Genomic DNA, 23,410 nt, shown 5'->3' on the forward strand with positions numbered 1-23,410 from the left:
GTCATTGCTAACTCGACTGCATAATATACATTTTCACTGTAAAACGTTAATCTTACGCGTAGTCTCGTGTACTCTGCCGTTTTCACTACCAACTGTACCTGTTATCGTATTTACACGAACATACATGATATAGATAAACTAATTTGGGCCGTATAGACAGAATCTTAGTTGCGCGATTCTATTTGTGCACGAACTAGCTTTAAATGCAAGTTCGTTTCACCAAAGTGAATCGCAATCTTGCATCTCAGAGGATGCAACAATTTTCTGTTCATCGTTGTTCTCTGGTTTTAGTGCTCTGGAAGACATTTCTGCGCGTACATTCCCTGTGAAAAATTGTTCTCTAGAAAAATACGTAATCGATTATTATAAAAGCGACATCAAAATATGTGCCTCTTATTTTATTATCAAAGATTATCGCAGCGCATATCGTTTCGACACGACTTTCGTTAAAAATGCTTTATTTTCAAATAATTAGAAACGCCGTAACTTTGAATTTTTCTTAACTTTCTCTCAGAAATTAAAGTCACGAAAGACTTTCTGTAAATTTCATGATTTTACAGAACAAATGGACTTCGGATCTTTGTGCAAACTAAGAATTGTTGCGAGAAATAGATATTGCTCTCTGTTCTTCATTTTATAGCACGAAAAGTAATATACTTATATCTTAAATTCATTATTCGATTTTACCATAAGCGCATACAATCCGCAGTCAAATAAAAAGGACCGTGCATTTTCCCACCTTCGTTCAGCGTTTCTTAAAAAATAAGAACATCACCCAAGTTCAATCAATCCACCTATAATGAATCGACTTTCCGTCGATTTCAATCAATCTTCCGAATTTTTTATCTATACATTTTTTTTCTATCTATTTTTCTATCTATTTTTCTATCTTTTTTTATCTATACACCGAATTCTTTATCTTATTTTGTATCTGCTCGACGTGTTTCGCGCGTCTCTTCGACAATGGCCGGTTGTTCATTAGCTCGTCGATTCCGGCGCGCCTTCGATCGAAGTGTCGGAGGGACCCTTAAATACCCGCGAACCCGCAAGCCAGCTGCGAGTCGCAGTTGGTTTGGCCGGGTCGCAGCGATTTTAATTTGCGCCCACTGAGTCAAGAGATTTGATTACTGGGGCGGAAGCGGAAGTAACGCCGACTGTTACCGTTCCACCCTCTCACCCAGATATCTCTCCCACTCGACCCTTCCGTCTAGCTCCCCCTGCCCCCCTCCCCCGCATCGGCTATCCCAGTTTCCCTCGCTGCGGGCCCGTTCGAAATTTCCGTCCACTTCGGTCGGCGAGCAAAGAAGTTGTCCCTGTAAATTCGGGAACAGGGACGAGACGACGGTGCCCGTTCGACCGGAAATCTCGGGGCGAACCTCGGAGACTCCAGTTTTACGAAAATTATCCGCGCCCGTTCCGAACGAACCGTTCGGAGAACTAATACCCGAACTCTCTTAGATCACCCCCTCGTCCGAGGTAGATAACGGAGAAGCGAGTTTATCGATGTCCGCGGCATTGCGACGCGAGTTCGCTCGGCTCGTTTAAACGCTAATAGAGTTCCATTTTGCCCGGTACCTTTGAAAACAGCGCGGAAGGTAATAGACGATCGAGGGGCGTTATTAAAAATTAGCTTTTTCTTTTTCGTAATTTCGCTTGACGAGATTGCCCTGGTCGCGGCCGGAACGGCAAGATCCTTCTTATTTGGATTAAAAAGGAGTGGTAACGCTAAGGAATGAGATTTGCCGAGCTTTCCGGCCGCGGAATATTCTCTCCGCTCCTCTTTGTTCTGTATTTATCGCTTCTGAGCCAGCAAATTTAGAACGCCGCGGACTCTTTCCTCATTTTCGTATTATTCAGACCTCCCTCTCTTTGTCGGTGGTTTCTTTGCACCGCCGCGGCGGAACGGTGTACCAAGTTTTTCGGCATCTCCGTGCGTTCCTCGTTCTTTTTTTTCTCCCGGCAAGTAGTTCCCCAGTTTACCATTTCGCTTGTTCCTTGCCTCTTCGCGTTCCTTATACTTCCTGTCGAGTCAGGGTCTTTCTAAATGACTGCAGAACCTTTCAGACTTCGCAACTTTTGTCAGTTCATTACTTTCTAGGGCCCCCTTTGTCCCCGAGTTTCCGTGTTTCCACAAAGACGCATGGTCGACCTACCAATATCATTTTCATTTATTCACGCTTCGCCTCTTCGTTGTTTCGCGTATTCGTTACTACGTTGATTAACGCGAACGATATTTAGGTTACCCTTTTACACACCGTGTTGTTGGCTGTTTCAACGCTGGTAAACCAGTCGGGACGACTGGTTACCGATCTTTTCTTTTTTGTACACTTATTGACATTTTATAAACGATTCTGTGACAAAGTTTTAGACGATCGTCTTCGGTCAAGCGTATATTATTATATAAATTTATATATATATATATATCATTTTATAAAATTTATTTATATTATTTTATTTATATTATATAAAAATTATACGCGGTGTAATATCTAATTCCAATCTCTTATGCTTGCTTTATTGTATCGTGTAAATATTTATACCACAACGAGCAAATTATTAGCGACGAGCGAAACATTATTAGCTTAGCTTATAAAAAAGCCTTTTTGTAGATTGCATGGTCTCGTTTTTAAGAACATAATTGGTCGCGATTACGAAGATTAATTCTAAATGGATTATCCTTTCAACTGGAGACGGAACAATATCTATGTAATATATATATTTGCGACGAACGTTTTGCTACGTCAATTATACAGAGAATCCCAAAAATGTCTCGTAATCCGGAAATGGAAGGTTTCTGGGGTCAATTGAAGCAACCTTTTCCTTAGCGAAAATGCAATCCGCGGCTTCGTTCACGAATTATTAAAGAAAAACGGTGACCAATGAGACGCGAGATCGGCTGGCGCGAGGCGACCGAGCCAATCAGCGGAACTGGCTGGTGCTGTTGGCTTGGCCGCCTAGCGCCAGCCGAGCTCGCCTTTCATTGGTCACTGTTTTTCGCTAATAACTCGTAAACGAAGCCGCGTATTGCATTTTCGCAAACGAAAAAGTTGCTTCAAATCACCTCAACAGCCATCTTCTCCCGAATTGTGAGACATTTTTGGGATACCCTGTATTTGTCTTGTAATTTATGTAGCAGCCGAAGGTCAACGACCGGAGGATCCGCGGACATGTTACGATTTCGAAGCGACTTCCGAAATCACAACAACTGATCGGTGCCTCGCGGACTCCCGTGTGTTTATCTCCATGCCGCGTACGTGTGCGTGTGTACGTGAGGGCGATCGGCGGGTAATACGCGCCGGTCGAATCACGCGCAAATTCGAAGGAAGACTCGTAGCGGTTGACCGGATAAACCGATAAAATGATGCGCTCGCAGAGCACGCGGGGCAGAACGCGACGAACGTTGCCGCGCAATTTACGATCACGCTCGCGAATACGTTTACGATTACGATTTACGAACACGATCGCTACGATCGCGATCACGATCACGTTTTACGATACGGGGACAGCGACGCGGAATTATATTATAACGAACATGGCTTACGAACACGGTTTACGACTTTGGCGTACGATTACGAGAATGTATGCTGCTTTACTGTCTCTTCGTATTGTACTTTGTGTGCGTCGCTGTTTAGCAATAAATAGAACAGTTTCCAAAAACCTGCTGTCTCTATGTATATGAGCCGTTTACTTTGAAAATGGCATAAGTCACTTTGTTTTTAAGTCGATATATTTAAGGGTTGCGTTTTAACACGTTTATAAATATGGATGCTAACTTTCGAGAAGATTTACTTGTACTTGTTATCTCAGGATACTGATATTTTTCTTAGTATAAATAATTTCGTATAAACATTAAAAAATCACCACTTTTCATTACGGTAAACTGACTTATGCCACTTTCAAAATAAACGGCTCGTATCTTCCCGAGCGTTCGCGATGCTGGAAAGTCGTCCAACTAGAAGAATGTTAACCCTATGCACTCGAAGCTGTTTTAACTGTAAATATAAAATCATTTTTCTCGCTTATAGTATTTCCATTTTATACGATAAGATGCATTTCATGCATATGAAATTGACTCTTGGAACTCGCGCAACGGTTACACTCTTAACAATTATTCAAATCTAAATCTTGTTAATACAAAAATTATCTTAAAACGTGACGTAACAAATTTTAGCGGTGCCTCTGAGTCACCGCTCGAGTGCAAAGGGTTAATAATCCATCACGACGGGTAATCACGAAGTAATCAATTGCTGACCGGCTGCGGTCCCCGTTGCTCGAACGAACGCGCTGGCGTTTCCATCGACCAACGGAAGGGTTGGCGAGAGTTTCGGAGCGGATCCACCGGCGCACGAAACGGTAACCAGAAGGAGAAAAACTGTTGACCCGCTTCGCGACGAGGTAGCAATTACTCTAATGATCGTCTTCCTCCTGGCGGAGGCTTCGCTACTTTCTTCGTCCGCGGCGCCCTTCGTCCCCGGGAACGCATTAATTGCCGTAATCGGTCCGCGGCGTAGACGACCGTCGAACATCCCCAAGAAACAGTCGTTTCCAATAAATCGTCGGCCTCGTTCGGCAACGACGCCGCTACCGCACCCTTCTCACGCAACTGCTGGTCGATTCGCATTTATATTACCGTCCCACCCCCTTGTACTTCTTGAGCCCCTATACCTACACGGGACCGCTATTTGTCTTCCGCCCCTTCCTTTCGGTATTAATTGATTCGCTTCAATTTGTTCCGACGACTCGCTGCGCCGCGCCGCGCCGTGGAAACAAGCAGGAACGGGCCAGATGGAAAGAAGATCGAGCCAGGTCACAATTTAACTCGTTGATTAAGCCGTTGCGCAACCGTGTCTTCGCCTTAATTGCCAATCCCATTTATCCGGGCTGCGAGCGTTCGACTGTTCCCTTGGCTTCTGTTCTTATTCGCCCGAACGATTTGCATATCAACGTTGCTCCGGCCGCGTCGCGTCGCGTCGCGCCGAACTCCCGCGGAATAGATTCAATCTATTTGCCTGAAAATATATATTCCATGTACGCGGTTTCTTCGAATCGGTAAACCGTGCACCGGGAATTGCGAGTCGAGGTCTCTTTGTTTGTTTTTTTTAAACAATGATTTGATAAACCTTTGCGCTCGGACGGCACCTTCCAGCGGCATGCCAAGGGGCATTTCGAGATTAATAGTTATCTTTTTATCTGGGCGAGTATACTTTCAGGCGAAATTACATTCGAGTCGTTATTTCAATGTGTTATCGTTTTATATTTCTTTCTTAAACGGTGCTTTCTACTTCGCGGATAAGTTCATTCCAGCAGCAAAGAGGTAATTTTCTCTTAGCATTTTTGTCTGTTTCGCTTTTGAGAAAGAAAATGTATCCACGTTCTATTTTTCTGAGAGCTGCTGCGATTTTTCATGCAAAAGATAATTTTAACGAAATCGTGCATCGCTATTCCGAAGTTATTCTAACTTTTAGTTAAATTAAACCGATGCTATTTCTCGTTCGAGAGTAAATTATGTGTATCTATCTTGTTCTGAAACTGATTCGATGGTTATTAATTTTAACCCTTTTTTCATTCGAAGCCATTCCAACTGTAAATCTACAATAATTTTTGTGGCTTGCAGTATTATTTCCATTGTATATGGCAAAGTGCATTTTATGAATATGAAATTGCATCCTGCGTTACCATTTTAACAATTTTTTAAATCTAAACTTTGATAATATAAAAATTATCTTGGAACGTGGTGTAACAATTTCAGTGGTGCCTCAGAGTCACCACTCGAGTGCAAAGGGTTAAGCAACTCAGGATCTATTAAATATTTGTATATCATCTCTTAAACAATACGTACAAATTTCTATTTCCTGTAGGAAAGAAAGTTGCAATCAGCAAAGAAGAAAAATTGCAAAGAAGTTGCAATCAGCAAAGAAGAAAAATTGCAAAGAAGTTGCAATCAGCAAAGAAGAAAAATTGCAAAGAAGTTGCAATCAGCAAAGAAGAAAAATTGCAAAGAAGTTGCAATCAGCAAAGAAGAAAAATTGCAAAGAAGTTGCAATCAGCAAAGAAGAAAAATTGCAAAGAAGTTGCAATCAGCAAAGAAGAAAAATTGCAAAGAAGTTGCAATCAGCAAAGAAGAAAAATTGCAAAGAAGTTGCAATCAGCAAAGAAGAAAAATTGCAAAGAAGTTGCAATCAGCAAAGAAGAAAAATTGCAAAGAAGTTGCAATCAGCGAACTGTGAAAGAAATCGTAGGACAAGAGCTATTGTCTCGTCGGTAACTATGCTTGCATTATTAGACGGGAACACAACTTTCGCGAGATAAGGAAACGAGCCGGTAAAAGTAGCCACATCTGCAAGATATTTACCTTTATCCAGAAAATTGATGCCATTAAACGGTAGCACGGCGCAAATAAAATAACCAACACGTCCCGGTTAATTCGTTTCGCGCTCACGTACAAATCGTTTCATTTAAACTCGCGTCGCCGCAGGATGGACCATTTTTAACGAGAGTTCTCGAGACTCCGTGGGAATATAGCGCGAACAGTCGCCGTTAATCACAACTTTCCAGTCGTCGTCGCGATCCGAAGTCGCGAACGAATCACGAAGGTCACAGAAGTTTAATCGAGGGAGCCGCCCGAGATAAGTTCGCCGTTTAATGATCAGCGGCTATAAGATAAAACCGTTCGTTTTAGCATCGATCAGCTCCGCCTCTCGTCGACTGACCGAACGACGTAAAAGAACATTTTTCTCTCTGCGAATTTCTGTTATTTCTAAATAAAAATCGAAAGCACATTTGGTTTAGGTGTATCATTTACGTTTGTCAGAAAATGAGTCGTTTATTTTGAAAGTGGCATAAGTCACTTTGCCGTAATGAAAAGTGGTGATTTTTTAATGTTTATACGAAATTATTTATACCGAGAAAAATATCAGTATCCTGAGATAACAAATGCAAGTAAATCTTCTCGAAAGTTAGCATCCATATTTTTAAACGTGTTAAAACGCAAACCCTTCAATATATCGACTTAAAAACAAAGTGACTCGTGCCACTTTCAAAATAAACGGCTCAAATAATGGTGTAGTGTAAACAAAATTTCTTGTACGTACAGTCCTCGCGCGACAAGAAAGCGCCTTTGTGTTTACGTTCCCCCTCTCACGACCTGCGGCGGTGCAGCAGCTGCTAAGAGGGGGGACGTAAACACAAGGAGGGCGTCTTCTTGTCGCGTGAGGATTATACAACAAACTTGTTACGCGTTTCTAACTGTTTGCGTAAGATTTCCTTGTGTTATTACATTCCTTCTTATTAGGTACGCTTGGAACAATTTGGCGAAATTATTATCGAAAGATGCGTGAATATATTTTACAGTATTTTATTTTGGAATTCTTTTCAGAAGCACGAAGCAATAGTAATTTCACTGTCACGAAACGTATCACAGTGATCGACTGACGCTTAGATCGTGGATATTTACGGAAAATAAAAATTATTGACATCAATGACGCGAAAATTAAGGTTAAATAAAAATACAGTTCTTTCTCAACAATGCAAATAATTTGAAGATAACATCGTTAAAACTTAATTCGAGTACTACAAATTTGAAGTACCGAATCATTCATAGTGTTTCTATAACCCTATAGACGCTCCATAGTTAAATTTCTCGACAAGTTCTTTTTCGTATAAAGAATCGCGTACGATCTAAGTAACTGTTGCAAACGTTTCAAACATTTTTATAAATTATCTCGATAAACATCTAAAATAAACGACGAAGCAAGTATAACATTTTGTTTTTTCTTTCGCATTTTGTACACAGTGGAATAAAGTGTCTAAAAACGTCAATACTAAAACGTCAATAAAATTGAGTTTATTAGAAAATTATTGTAAAATAAGACCATTATTGTAACACGAAACGGAGCAAATTCTGATCGAAAGCAGCATCTATGATCTTTAATTAGCTAGAATCTTTGTATGGCGGTCGCACCGACGGCGCATAAGAAACCGCGTCGGAATCTTCGTTTACTTCGCGAAACGTTCGGTCGAAGTTCCACGGATATATAAGTTCCGCCGTTCTTATTGGACTTCCGTGTTCTCGAGGGCCGTTCGTTTTTGTCCCGCTCCCTTTTTATTTAAGTTTACTCTCGCCGTGCTCCCCGTACACACGCGAAGGCTCTGAATAGACCGGAAGCATGCCGGGAAACTTAGAAACAAGGAGAACCTGCCTAATGCGAAACGCTCCCTTTTCCGGCCGCTTCTTTCTTCCTTCCTGGCCTATTTACTTATCTTCGTCCCGCAGCCATCTTCCCTCGCATTTTTCCCTCCCAACCACGCCGCGGCCGCGATGCTTCCGCTTTCAATCGCCTCGAAAACCCCGAGGAGAAGACTGGGCATCGCTCACTTTTTTTTCCCCCGATGCAAAAACTTTTCGTGCGAGTTCATCTGCTTAATTCGTTACGTTCCGCCCCGCGACGACCGATTTTCAGCTTACTTTTCATCGGAGCCTCCGCCGTTCCTTTGCGGCGACCGCGGCCTTTTTAGAAGATCCCCGCGACCCCCTCCCGCGCCTCAATGGACCGCGATTCTTTCAATTTTACACGCTAAACCCGATAAGTATTCCTCGTTCATTTAATCACAGTTCCTGGCCGTTTCTCCGCCCCGCGAGATTAACTCTCACAGTCCTGCGATTTATTTTCGTAGCTCGAGTTCCCAACGACTTCGCTGTTGATAATTTCCCGGCCCACGGTGTCGCAGGATTTTCTTGACGAATAGCGCTAATCGCATTACGATTTCTTTCACAACTGCGGCGATTAACGCTTCTCTATCCTTGACCCTTCGCCAGAATTTTTAGTAATAATTTATCGAGCAGATGTTATTGATATATATTATTATATATATATATATATATATATATATATATATATATATATAGAGAGAGAGAGAGAGAGAGAGAGAGAGAGATAAAAAATGTGTCGCAATCAGGAAATGGCGGGTTCCTCAGATCATTTGAAGCAACTTCTTTCTTTACAAAAATTTTCTCCGAGGCACCGTTAACGAGTTATTAACGAAAAACAGTGACCAATGGAGAGGCGAGCTCAGCTGGCGCTAAGCGGCCGAGCCAACAGCGCCAGCGGTCGAGCGGTCGAATCCCACCCAGCTCAGCTGGCGCAAGGCGGCCGAGCCAACGGCGCCAGCGGTCGAGCGGTCGAATCCCAGTTCCGCTGGTTGGCTCGGTCGCCTCGCGCCAGCTGAGCTCGCCTCTCATTGTTTTTCGTTAATAACTTGGTAATGGTGCCTCGGACAAAATTTTTGTAAAGGAAAAAGATGTTTCGAATGACCTGAGGAACCCGCCACTTTCGGATTGCAAGACATTTTTGGGACACCCTGTATATAGATGTCATTCTGTCCTTTAAAATAGGAATAAAGATCGAATCTCTTGTCATCGATATTTAAGCATAAGAAGAAACTTATGCACGCAATATGCATCGATCTTTTCTCCCTTCCAAGAAATTATTGCAATCGGAAAATTTCTAATCGCAGTAACTGCGAAAGAAATGATATGTCAAGAAGTTAATCATTTCTCTAGTACACAATTTTTGCAATTATTATATTTAAATTATAGAATTAGAGACATTCATATTTAGTGGAATATGTTTGAAATCTTCGACACGAGTCTGAATGGTTACAGTGCAAGGGAATAATCCTTCTGGGTACAGAATTTTCCTGAATGTTGAATAATATTTTTAGATTTTATGATGTTAATGCACATTTGTAAACCTCCGATACGAATCGATTTATAATCATTTAAGTAAGTAAAAATCAATGTGCAGCAATTCTGCTGTTTGGTAACAAAAACAATTCGATTATCTTTTGTTCACTTTTTCCGTGTTGCATACTACGGCGAGCAATGTAATTTTATATTAAAACATTTTATGAAAAAAGTAGGTCGCCGAGCAGAATGGAAGAGAGTCGACAAAAGATTTGTTGTTCTACTAAATATCGGCGATCCTTCCCAACGCTGTACCGGTAAAACCTATTGTATCGTTTTTTTCATTAAAGGTACTATTGTATCGTATTTTTCATTAAAAGTACTATTGTATCATATTTTTCTTACAACTTCGTGGCGAAGAATTTACGAGCGCCGCGTAAGAAAATATCGGAACACCGTTACATTCGCTGCTCGCGAATGTTCGACATAAAAATTCAGTATTTATAACCGCAAAGTAATATTTCCCATCAATTGATGCGGACCGCAGAATGTTCGTATTCAACAAAGACGATTTAAAACTTTCGTCGCGTTTCTGTATCATTATTTCAACGGCAAGTTAGCACACATTCGTTAAAGTTTTTCAAATGTAATTCATAAAGTCCGAGATTAAACAATTGTTCGTCTCTTGTGTCCGCGATCCTAATATTTTAACGCAGCATTCTAGGCGATATTATACTTCACGAAGCTGTTAAATTTATTGTATTCTCGTTTACACGTTCCGTGAACATGTTTTTTTTTGCAGGAATTATCTATGCGCATATGAAAAATCAAAAATTGTCATTGTAATGCTTTTACCAAATTCGAAATAACAGCCTGTTGAACAATGAAAATGACGATACAGTCTGCTAGATCGTGTTCGTTTAACGTTTGAAAATAATCGAGTGCCTATTTTATAAAAACAATATATTACATATATTGAATATAAAATAATATAATATATATTAAATATAAAATAATAATATAAATTTTATATTTTATATATTAAATATAAAATAATAATATAAATTTTATATTTTATATATTAAATATAAAATAATAATATATAAATGTTATATTTAATATATTAAATATAAAATAATAATATAAATTTTATATCTAATATATTAAATATAAAATAATAATATAAATTTTATATCTAATATATTAAATATAAAATAATATTATAAAACAATATATCATATATATTTGTATATTACTTATATTTAATATTTCTGTCAATGAAAATATTTCCTGCATCAAATATATACGAAACGGTTACACAATGACAGACGCTCGACGTTTTACCTTTTTTGCTAGAGCCAGTATAATTCATAATTCAAATTTACAAGCCTCCCACGTGAAACATTAAAAATATAATAGACTACATTTAACCACTCATTCTGGCGTCAAGTAAAAACGAATTTGCTTTACCTTGGTCCAAAATACAAAACTCCGATCGCAACTATACGACACCGGATTGCAAGAACTCTCATTTTCCGATCTCAATAATGATCTTTCACGAACCGCTTAAACCGATGTGTTCGCGGAGCAGAAAATTAACTGCCTTCCTCCGCTCGCATTGAAAATTAGCGCGTTCCGCGAGACCTGGAAACAGTTCATTCAGGAACATTCTATGCGCGTTGTTCGTTTTACAGCCGCCGAGGCCCACTTTTCGCAAAGCGTTGCGTTGCATTGCGGCTGTTACGGCGCTGCGAGTAGATCCGCGCAGGCAAATGATTTTAGCGTGGAAAAAAATTGCTGGGGGCCGACTCGCGGAAGATCAAAGCCTGTTTGCGAATTTAGCCTTACGTCGCGGACCAAAGTTCTGCGTGCACGTTCGGTCGGAGCTTTTCCGTGGCTGTTCGCCGGCTCAAAGGAGCGCCGCTTATCGTAACTCGTGTTCGCATCTGTGTTTATTCTCTCCGCCGCTCCTGTGTCCTTCTTTTCCATTTATTCGCAGTCCCGTGCTGCAACCGGCGTCTCAATTTTCTTTCGTCCCATTTCTCTCGCACGATCGCGTTCTGGAAATTGTAGAGGAGCAGAGAGAAGGCTCTCCCGGCTCAGCCCGCGCCCGGCGCGCCCTTAAATGTACAGTCTAACGCGAAATCGAATTAGCAACAATGTGGATCCTGGTCGCTGAATACGTTCGAGCCTTTGTTCTTCTCGACCCTATGCACGGCTTTCCCTTTCTTCCTTTCTCTTTTTTTTTTGTCGAGCCAAATCAAATTAGCGAGCACGAAATCGATGCCCGTAAAATATTTCCTCCGATCGCGTTTTCAATTGGCTGCAGCTTTGTTTCGCCGTTTCCTCTTTATCCGACAGTCTCAGCGGTTCTCGCGTCGTTTCTAGACCACGCGGGTCTTTATGCAAATTCGTATTTTCGCAGGCCGCTTTATAAAACGCCGGGTAAGCAGAAAAACTCTTTCTTCCGCCAAGACCGGGCGAAATGAAAATTCTGTTATTCTTTTCGAGGAATATAGACGACCCTCTGCATGCCGCGAACGCGAAAAAGGTCCGCGGTCTAATTGTATTTATCTTTTCATGGGAATAAGTTAGAGCTTCCTGTAATTGAAAATACTTCTTCCGCAACTTTTGTGAGTTTTCTCGACCTTCTGCGTGGTTGTTTCTCAGTTCGCACCAATCGGCAATAACAAGTACAGTTTCCAATTACTTGCCTGGCAACTTCCCGGCGGACTTTAATTAAATTCGAGGGTCGCTGGTTTTTCGTCACCGAAATCTACGCTCAGATTTCGCCGAATTCGCGTCATTTAATTATGCAGAGCGCGGATCAAATTTTTTCTTTGCTTCTTTGATAGTTTCAGCGAGTTGGGAATAATAAGTAGAGCTCATTAACACGTTCGCTAATGACACTAATTTTTAACTAGGTTATTGAAATTCATTTTTATTGCAATATATTGAAGAAATCGAATGTTACTAGGATTTGTAGAATACAAAACAGCTGAACCGATATATTTCCTATGGAAATATTAATTTAGCTACTTATTTAAATTAACTAACTATTCAATATTGCGTGAATTTTTCGCGCTAATATTCGGCCCTTAACCAGTTCAATTCTTTCAATATTTTCACTGTTTGAAATCTCATCTGTCCATTTTTATTACAAGCGCGTAATAACCGCGGTATAGCGACGACTAATTAATTCCGATTAATGGTCGATCATAGTTTCAGTAATTTTTTAATTTTGTGGAGAAATGCCAAACTCTGACCGGCTTTTCCTTCTGTCAGCCGGTAAAATCGAGGCAACTTTTTCGGGCCCACGGTGGCGTTAAAAACGTTTCCCTCGTTGACGCGCATGTCTTCGACCGTAAATTCGCGCGTTATAGCGAAGACGGGCGAGGCCGGGCCACTCTCGCGGATTTCGTTCGTCACGAATTCCCGCGGGAACGCCGCGCGGAAATCGAATCTTTCCAGAATTTCCCGGCATTTTGTTCTACCGCGCAGACATCAGTCGCCCGGCTCTCGGGCAGCTGCTTCGGGCTTTTCGGAAATCCCCCGAGATTCTTCGTAGCTCGTTTTCTTGCAGATATTCTTCCATTTGCCTCTTTCGGTATTGAATCACTACAGCGGAAGCTGTCTTCGAGATATTCCACGAGCACGCGATAAGCGACGAGAATCGTTGAATTATAAACTGCGGAATTCGGAACTACGGATCTTCGCGCAGATTTACGCTTTCCATGCTTTGTACGCTTTGGCGCGACGAAAATATTTTTAGCTGCTTTGGCAATCTTTTCCTGTGCAAATAAACTGTTACATATGTTTCATGTTGTGCATATATGTATATATTATAGATATTATATACATATATAAATATAAAACAAAATATATAGAAATATATTTTTATATATTTATATATTATATTATATTTATTATATATATTTATATATTATATTATATATATTTATATATTTATTATATATATTTATATATTATATTATATATATTTATATATTATATTATATGTATATGTATATTTTATTCATGCCTTCAACTCGAATTTCTTTTTCACGTTTATTTTTCTAGTAATTCTTCTATTTATTGCACTTATTACAATTATCTTTCATCTTCTTTTCTTTCGTAGCCTCTCGAGCAATTTCACAGTTTCCCGATCCTTTCTCACTACAATTTTTATCCTAACGCCTCCATCGATCTCTTTGCAATCTTTTGTTACACGGGAAAAAAGTTATCAAATCCATCCCCGCACAAATTATTTACTTTTTCTGATTTTATTTCTTTATTATTTTATTATTTCTTTTATTTGACTTCTTTATTCAGTTGCTCAGTGTCTGAAGACGGAAACGTATTAAAAATGCAGTTAATTTTTATTATAGCACGCGCTCGCGAGGCTTCGTGAAGAGCAAAAGCCACGAATGCGCACAAATCCGCGCTCTATTTGCAGAGAAATGATCGACACTAGAAGCTTTAGACGAGCTAACGTGACCCACTTCGGACTCCATGTTTTGTGATTATTGAAAACGTACAGACGTTTCCGTAGGAAATTATTAAATTTGATTTTTTTTATTCGCGCACTCCCGTTATTAAAAGTCAACTGAAATATTCACAAACGCGTCGTCGTAGTTCGTTTAACATTAACGAGTTCCATTAACGAGTTTCATTAACGAGTTAATTAAAGCGAGTTCTCTCGACGATTGTTTCCTTGATCGGCATTTCTAGTGTTACATCTTGTAATAAATAGCGTGTCGAGTGTAATCTAGATAGTTAAGCAATCTCAGAAATTTTGAAGTAATTAAAACACCGACTAACAGAATCAACTAACAATGCGTTTGGAGCTTGCGGCTACCGCCGTTTAATGCATTAGTTTGTGGAAGTCTAATTGTAAGTTACAGACGCTATTTCCGTTCTCTTACAACTTCGATATGCCGTGTAGAATGCGGTCGTAACTCTGTGGCTTAAACATTAATATCACTCTCCCGCGGATTTGCCACAATCTGCTACTTGCAACACCGGCCAAGATTTCATTAGCAAATATGCTATTTATTTTCACTTGCATACGTCAGCTGACTTGCTCCGATTTTTCTTCCGCAGTTGTTGAAACAATAGGAATATATTTCTACGAGCAGCTTCGCGATGAACATGTATGTACATATATTATATGTATTCGAACGTATAAATAATTATATTATAATAAATATGATAAAGTATAATTATGATATAATAACTTACAATTATAATATAATAAGTTATAATATATAATATAATATAAATTATAATATAAAATATAATTGTATCTATTATAATTAGAATGTGGATCTCTGTGCGAAATACAAATATTTTTCGTCTATTGCAAAAGGCAGTACAGTAAATTTCTTTCCAATTGTCTCTCAGCTTGTAAATAAAAATGGACAATTTGGGAAGAGGAGACACGATTATCCGTTTTTGTTTACAAGTTGAGGGAAAATTGGAGAGATTCAACTGTCTTCACTTAGGCGTATCATTCCTTCTATAATCTTCATACGTCGCAAGTAATGTATCGACGTTATTAAATGTTACTAATTTTCCTACTGTTCCAAATTAGAGAATTTGAAATTCTCTAGAGAGAAAAATGAAATCATAAATCTTTCGAAATTCAAGTAAATCTAATCACGACATTCTCATAAAACAACGTCACGCATACATAGCTCAATATTTCTACCGTTAATAAAAGCGTTGCATTAAACATTTAATACTGTCAAGTACGAATGCCGTCGGTGTGGGACAAACGTCGAACTTGTTTGTGCTCGTCCAGACAGCTTGAAAACAAAAGACCCGGTGGCTGGCAATAATCGCGATCCATTCGGTATGCGGCGACACAAGGAAACGCGTTAATCAGACCGCAAGGCGGATCGCGTAGCGAGGCACGAATCGATTCCTCCGCGAGTAGGAACGATCAATTAGGCAGAGCGGGGGATAGAGTGCGAATTCGTGTTCGCAGATTTCGCGGAATCGAAAGACGAAAGAACGAGGAGGGCGGTGACGGCAGCGATGCGAAGCCAAGCCGAGCCGAGCCGAGCCGAGCCGGCTGGCAAGGCGAAGCCGGCTCCGCAGACACGGATGCACACAGGTGAACCGGCCGCAAGGATTGCACGTGTGCGCTGCAGCGCCGGCTGCACTTCCCTGTACGTTGAACTATCGATCGTTTCGGGCCGGTCGGCGCACGGTGTTGCTGAATTTCCCCGAAATCCTGGCCGAAAGTCGAACTCGAAAAAGGTGGAATCCTTCGGATCTGTTCGTTCCGATTCATTTACGAGACGAGCGTGCATTATGCTCGCATTTAAAACCGATCGTTGACCCTTGGATGCTTAAGGCAGGGTCGGAGAAACGTTCACAGAATTTCGGACTAATGCAGTTTCGTTCCAGCAACGTTCTTTTATAAACTCTTTGTATTTTATTTTTGCGGTATTATTTAACAGCACCGTATAAATAAATGTATGATACTTCCAGCAGAACGAAATAATATTTATAGTACGTTTTCGAAAACAAAATGATCCTCCTTTAAGCAGACCTTAAAGCTTTTAATATCGTAAGTGTCCTAGGGATAAATTAATAGTTATTGGTTGAAGTCGATGATTTTGAAACGAGCATTTTTTATAAAATCTAGTCTACAAATAAAGTCTACTACACAGAATGAGTCGCCTGTCATTTTAATTCGAACTCATTTGTTGCCTGATTTAAACAAAATTTATATTCCGTCAAATGGAGAACATGAACAACTGCTTTAATATTTGTTCTTTTGTTATCTTGCTTTTCTATCTGTTTCTCTTCCGAAATATTGGTATAAAAAGCATGAAATTATCAAAAAGATTAGCAAAAATCTAATGATGATAGAAGTATACAAAGTAATAATTAACATTGAGCCATTAGAAATTACCATTTTTCACATCCTTAATTTGAAAATTGTTGGAATTACACAGTTACTTTCGTAGGAAATAATTGAATAAAAAGTCAAGCACGCGTTATAATAAAAACAGCAATATATCTAAATAAATTCAGTCTTCTAATTCTCATAAAGCAACGCATGTCAGACATCTTTAACGCTTGGTAAATTTAGCGTTTACTATAGTTTCGGTATTCTATGTTCACTCGTGTCAAAACTTGCATGCCGCAAGCTCCAAAAACTACGTTCTGCAGTTTTGATAGTTATCATAATTCTTCTGTGCATGATCGCCCTCCCTGCATTTGTGGCAGCATGTATATCACACTTCTATGGTTGTTAGCTTCGTACGCATCGTTATTTATTTAGGAAAAGAGTGAAAGGTAAACCGTGAAAATTCTGCGAACAGCACTAAAAGCTCCCGCGTTCTTCCAGAACTAAAGATTCCAGAAATGTTTTACGGAGATTCGTTTCTTGCAGCGATCTTACAACGAGTCTCTGTCCGCGCGATTCGCCGTTGCATTCGGATGCAGTTCTGCTAAAACGCTCGAGCATTCGTTTACGGGTCTCTTGATCGTGCTCGATTGTGCATAATCGAGACCGGTCATCGACGTGTCTACCCAATTCGGCCGAGTGCACGGCGGCCCTTCACTTTGTACGCCGAGTTGTTGAAAGCTCTTTCGTTTCGCGATTTTCGACTCGACGGAACCTTGTGTGCAGGCAAAAGGAAACTGCGAACTCTGCACCGGAGCGTTTGTTCTGTTAGAAACGATCCGGTTCTTCGGCGTCGGACGATCGACTGCGGTTCGATCGTCGTTCTTAGCTTGTTTACGTATAAATTACGTATAAAAGCTCTTTCGAAACGAGATTTATGCAACGATTTTACGAACAGATCTTCTGTAAAGATCGCATGTCAAGATTTTATGTAAATGCTGGATGCTGCGTCCGTCGTCCACAATCTTCGTTCGCGAGATTATCATCCGCATCCTCGAATTTCCCGCAACATTGACAGATGTTACGTTCTTTTAGCGTATTTCGCCCGAACGCAATTACGTCCAGCTATTTAATTCCTATCTAAAATTAGATATCTAATTAAGAAAGCGCAGATTGGATCTGAAGGATCAGATTCCGAGCTTTAGAATGGTATGTGATAAACCTGCAGAGATAATTGTATTCCGTAATCAAAACGTTTCACGATATTAGGAGTATAAATTATAATTTTAATAGCGTCGTACACAGATGCTAGTTATTATTATAGATATAGATTATTATAATTTTATATTCTATTATATTATCTATAATATATTATTATGATCTGAGTATAGATTTAGTTACTATTATAAATATATTATTGTAAATAGCCTTGTTTTCCCGATCTTCAACCAGCTGGTCAGCATATATCTCGACGATTGAAACATATTTTTTCAGTATCATTCAGTATTAAACGAGCTAAAAGATTCATGTTACTAGCACATTGCCAGCATAAAAATTTATATTACTATTAACCCCTTGACATACCATTTTCTTCGCAGTTACTGCGATTAGAAATTTTTCGATTGCAATAATTTCTTAGAAGCGAAAGAAAATTGCTGCTTATTGTATGCCTAAATTCACTTGAATGCTTAAACATTGATGACGAGAGATTAGAAATTTATTGCAATTTTAAAGGACAGAATAACAGCTATACTCGATAAATTATTACTAGAAATTTTCATGACGAATCGGACTCGTCAAAGTACAGCAAGGGGATAATATAATAAAACTGAATATTTTACGTTGAAAGTTACCGTCGACGATATTACATATTTTAAATGATGTTACAAATTGCAACGTAATTTTTTCGTTATTCGTACATTACATTGTACCGTTGCACGTCTATCATAATAAATTCCGATACGCGTATCGAAACATGCAGCTATCGTTTTGCGCATCAGACCTGCCCTTTTCATTTTCGATCGCAGTTTAAAGTCGCATCAAATCCGCTCTTTTGTTTTTACGTATCCTCGGAGTCACGTGTCACAGAGGCTATCCGTTTACCAATAAAACGATACAAGAGATCCGCGTTTTTGGCGGATTTCTTGTTCGATAACTTCTTCTGCGAAGAGGAAAATAGACAGTAATGACGTCGGACAACGGATCAGGCACGGATGATCGAATGTCTGCGCAACGAGAGAGTTCTGCAGTTTTTGTTAACGACGAACGTGGCCATTTTTATTTCGAAGCAAATCACGGATGCTCGTCGGATTCCTTTTCCGCTTAGTTCGCGATTATGCTATCATAAACGAGGCATAGCAGTAGACACCCAAAGCATTATTTTGCCACCCAAAATTAGGGCTTCGGAAGTCTCGTTACCATTTTCGTGTCGCACATATCGCTAACGATATTTTTTATAATCGTCGACAATCGGCGACTAGAAAAATGAGTCGCGAGGCCCGAACAATCGCATCTCCCAAAAATTTAATATCCGTAAAAATCGTATCTCCCAAATTGTCCATTTTCGTTTACAAGCTGAAGGAAAAATTGGGGAGAATTCGCTATGTTTTTCAAGTTGGAAGTAATAAGCATAAAAAGAAGATCTCGGTCGTAACGTTAAATAAATACATAAAAATCGCGTCGATTGTAAAGCGTGATACCGTTTTGTCCCGGAACGAATCAGAAATGATCGTCGCGACATAAATTCGTTTGTAAATCGTTTTTTTCCTCGGCGCGCTATCGGATCGCCGTCGAACCGTTTGTTAAATCCGATCGCGAAATGATTTCGTAAGTTTCGTTTTGCCCGACGCGCCCCGTCGCGATTGCTTTTCGGGCTTCAATAATTTTCCCGCAATCTATTTTTTGTCATCGCCCGGGGCCCGCGAAAACAAAGCAATTTTGGCGGATCGCCGCCGCTACACGAGCGATTCTTTTATAACGCAGAAATCGACAATCGGACTACTCGACGCGAGTTCGCGCGATCGCACAGCCTTCCGGCGGCCATTTTATTTTTCGGCCGATTGTTTTGCAACCTGATAATGGATTTCACTTGACGGCGAGCTGTGCATGTACACGTACACGCATATATATCAATATCCGTGAAACGATGATCACTTCCCGCGCGCGTATTCTCTTTGCTTTCGCTGAAAATGCAAAAGCTGACGATAGTCAACGGAAAATCGCTTTCGTTCGTCCGAATGAATAGATCGATATTTTTGAAGCGAATGCTCCCACACGATATTTCACTCTGTCGTTTCGAGCCATTTAGCTGTATGACGTAATTTTTCACATAGATAAATACGGGATGGCTGAACAAAACGCATAAACTTGTTTGCACGCGTGATTGCAATCTGCTATAAAAAAGCATAGCAAAGTCTTTCTCTTCGTGCAGTGATTAATGAATACAGTAATGTCTCCCTAATTGACGCTCAGATTGTCCACGAAATTGGACAATTTGGGAAGAGGAGATTCGATTGTTCGAGCCTTGCAGCTCGTTTTTATAATTGTTGAAAATCGGTAACTATAAAAACAAGTCGCGAGGCTCGAATTCGCAAGGCTCCTCTTCCAAAATTGCCCATTTTTGTGGACAATTTGAGCGTCAATTAGAGACATTACTGTAGATATATAGTTATAAAGCGTCGGTTATATATAGTTATATATAGTTATAAAGTGGTCCACAAAAGTGTTCGTACACCATCTAAAATGTAATAACTTTTTTCAGATAAGGGACTAGTCTACTTGACAATGACTGAAATGCTTTTTTTTTAAATTTTGTTATTACTAGGAATGACAAAAGAATAAAAGGCTCTCGTTTTTTAACTTTTTTATCCGAGCCTATAACAAAAATTTAAGACATGCCTTTCGTGAAAATTTGGCTCCGATAAAAAAGCTAAAAATTGGAAGATTTTTCTTTTTTTCTTTTTTGTCATTCCAAGAAGTAGCAAAATTTTAAGAAAGCACTTCGGTGATCGTCTAGTAGGCTAGAACCCGCTATCATCTAAAAAAAAAGTTTAAGTCACTTAGTCCACTGTAATTAAATGTAACTTAATCCTTATATCACAACGCTCGAAATACGTAGTCATCGGACTTGCGCTATTTCTGCGCCAATTTTCGTGTCCTCGTCACAGATCAACCGATAACTATCGAAATGAAGTTGCCTGTAACAAGTTCGCTGTTCGCCAACGCGGAATTTTACAGGGACGAATCGAAAACAGGTACTCGGATTTCTACACAAGGGTTAAAAAGTACGTAGCCAGAAACAGGTCGAAGTTGGCAGAAAAATTAGATCGACGTCACGACCGGCGAACGTCTCATCGATTGCTAAAGTTTGCTCTGCAAATTGCGTCTCGAGCGGAAGGACAGTCGGTGGTAGAAACTTCGATGTTCGTTCGTTCGAATGCAGAGTACACGAGCTCAAGAACTAACACAATATATACATATATTAAGGTCGATACGGTCCGCGTCGTAACAGAAGCGGTTTGCGTCTGATCCGATCGAAATTCGTGCGCAGAAAGATATGGAATCTTTCGAAACGTGAATTTGTGCCTTATTGAAAGTAAAAGAAACGTTGTTCCTTCGACGGCCGGGAAAAATCGGACTTGCCGGTTGCCGTGGACGCTTCGCGAATGTCGTCGTAGATTTGATAAAAATAGCGGCAATTTTGCGGTGCGTTTGAAATAAACAAATATTTTTCATACGCGTTTCGCCTAGGTGACTGAAACTAAGACGACTTTAATTATCGAATTGTTATACAGATCTTTATGCAAAATAATACGAAGTTAATTTTGAGAAACATAAGTTAAATGTCTTTCCTCTTTCAATAATCGTATCAAGCTGAAATTAACGTAACAGTATCCTTAAATTCTTGTAATTCCTTCGACGATTTGTATGCAAGCTATTTATTTTTGTCATAAATGTATAAAATCTGTATACGATACAATATTTTATGACGCGTGGAATTACATGTCATTATATGTCAAAAATCAATTACGTTATTATTTCTTTCAAGTCGGCAAACAATCCGAATACACATATCCAATTCTCAAAAAGCGGATAGAATTCGTGAAAAATCGTCGTATCAATTTTTAATTATAGAAAAATTCCAATGTGAAAGATATTACAGTCAAAGAAGAGTTAAAAGTACATCAGCCACGAATCAAAAGAGTCGAGTTAAAAAGGACAGCCAAGATTTAATCCGCAACGTAGAATTCGCGTTATAAATATTTGATAAAAACCAGAAAAAGATAAACTAGATTTAAAAAAATAAAAACTCTTCAAATCTCTTTCTTGTTTCTCTTTTTATATCTCTTTTTATATTCAGGCCGCGCCTGCATAACGAATGAAGCCGGCCCGCACTTCCAAATCAAAAAATGAAAAACTCGCTCGCGGTTAGACAGTTAAGGAGAAGATACAATAAATAAATATAATAATAATAATAATAATAATAATAATAATAATAATAATAATAATAACCAAAGGAGCAGAATCGACAGACGCGAAACGCGAACGGCGAGCGGCGTCGTTCCTCGGCCGCGGGGAATCCATAATCCAGACCGTAGTCCCGTGTGTAAAAAGCGTGTGTGTACATGTGTAAGTCACATTTTACACGGCAGAGAACCGGCGCCGTTGTCGGCAGGCTCGGCCTCGTTGGTGGAGAAACTCTTAATTCTCTAAGGTATCAGTATTGTGTCACCTGTGATGGCGATCTTGCAGGACCACTTGCTGGTACCCTCAAGGACGATCTGTTCGGCCTGCTCGAGGCTGTCTATGTGCGTGTCCGGGTCGACTGAAAACGTCGTGCTGAAAAGAAGACAATGTCCTTGTCATCGGAACGTCCTTCGACAACCTCTCGTACCGAGCACTCGACGGCAAAAGTGATTCGAGTACGAATCTCAGCATCTCCCAGCGTCGATGAGCGGCGTCGTCGCCGCGTTGGCCGGGAACGCGCGGGGTACCTTTTGCAGAGGCCACCGAAGAACGTGTGGTAGGACAGTCTCAAAGCGCAGGGGGGGAGATGGGGATCGTCGGGAGTACACATTCAACGCGGCAGAGCAGTGGGCGACGAGTCAGGCCAGACTAGCGAGAAATGACGATGACGGCGGCGAACGGAGTGTCCCCTAAGACCCGGCAAAATGACGCGCGGCAATCGTGAAAGCAAAGCATGTACCCCCCGCACAATCCCGATCCGTGGAGGTGTCGTACGCTGGAGGCAGTCGCTCTTTCTCTCTGGCTAACGACCGCGCGCGCGCGGTCCTCGCGCTGACGGCGGCGGGCGCAAGCGGGGACGAGTCTCAAGTTTGGTGAACGGATGCGCGGAAATCGTTCCGGGCAGAAGCTTCGGATGCCTCGGAATGGCAGGAGAGGAATGAAAGCGACAGAGAGAGAGAGAGAGAGAGAGAGAGAGAGAGAGAAGAGAGAGGGAGGACGAGGAATAATAACAGCTCGCGCGGCTCTGGAGCGAGGATTGCGACAGACAGACAAATGCAGGACGATGAATGAAAGGCCCCCAAGGTTCCCGCGGGGAGGAACCCGCGCCGCGCCCGTTCGGGATGAGTTCTCGGAGAGCGGAAAACGTGTGCGCGGCGGTAAATAACAATAACAGCGGGCCCGGGGTGTATCGGGCTGTCTTGCGAAGCCTCTGGATAGCGGCGAGGATTTCTCGGTCGTTCAAACATTTCCGGGACACGGGTTTCCGATAGACACGGCGGGCTCGCCGTGTCGCAGCGGGAACACGTTCCGGCACGTCAAGGCGAATGAAAGCACCCGCGATAAATATTTGAAACGAAATCGCTCGGATCCTCATCACGGCTTCGTTGCGAGCTCTGTCG

The 23,410-nt window shown here is 40.6% G+C and overlaps 1 protein-coding gene across 17 annotated transcripts in view; it reads right to left on the reverse strand.

The window, feature by feature from the left end:
• Positions 1 to 23,410, reverse strand: part of unc-13 — a 646,812-nt gene that overhangs the window by 37,295 nt on the left and 586,107 nt on the right. For 2 of the 17 annotated variants that reach the window (XM_076520780.1, XM_076520783.1), the window contains exon 9: positions 22,276 to 22,382. The exons of the other annotated variants lie outside the window; for them this stretch is intronic. In XM_076520780.1, the coding sequence (XP_076376895.1) occupies positions 22,276 to 22,382 (107 nt within the window). The remainder of the gene's footprint in view (positions 1 to 22,275; positions 22,383 to 23,410) is intronic. 17 annotated transcript variants of the gene reach the window in all.

This window comes from Megalopta genalis, chromosome 4 (assembly GCF_051020955.1).
Source record: "Megalopta genalis isolate 19385.01 chromosome 4, iyMegGena1_principal, whole genome shotgun sequence".
NCBI classification, from domain to species: domain Eukaryota; kingdom Metazoa; phylum Arthropoda; class Insecta; order Hymenoptera; family Halictidae; genus Megalopta; species Megalopta genalis.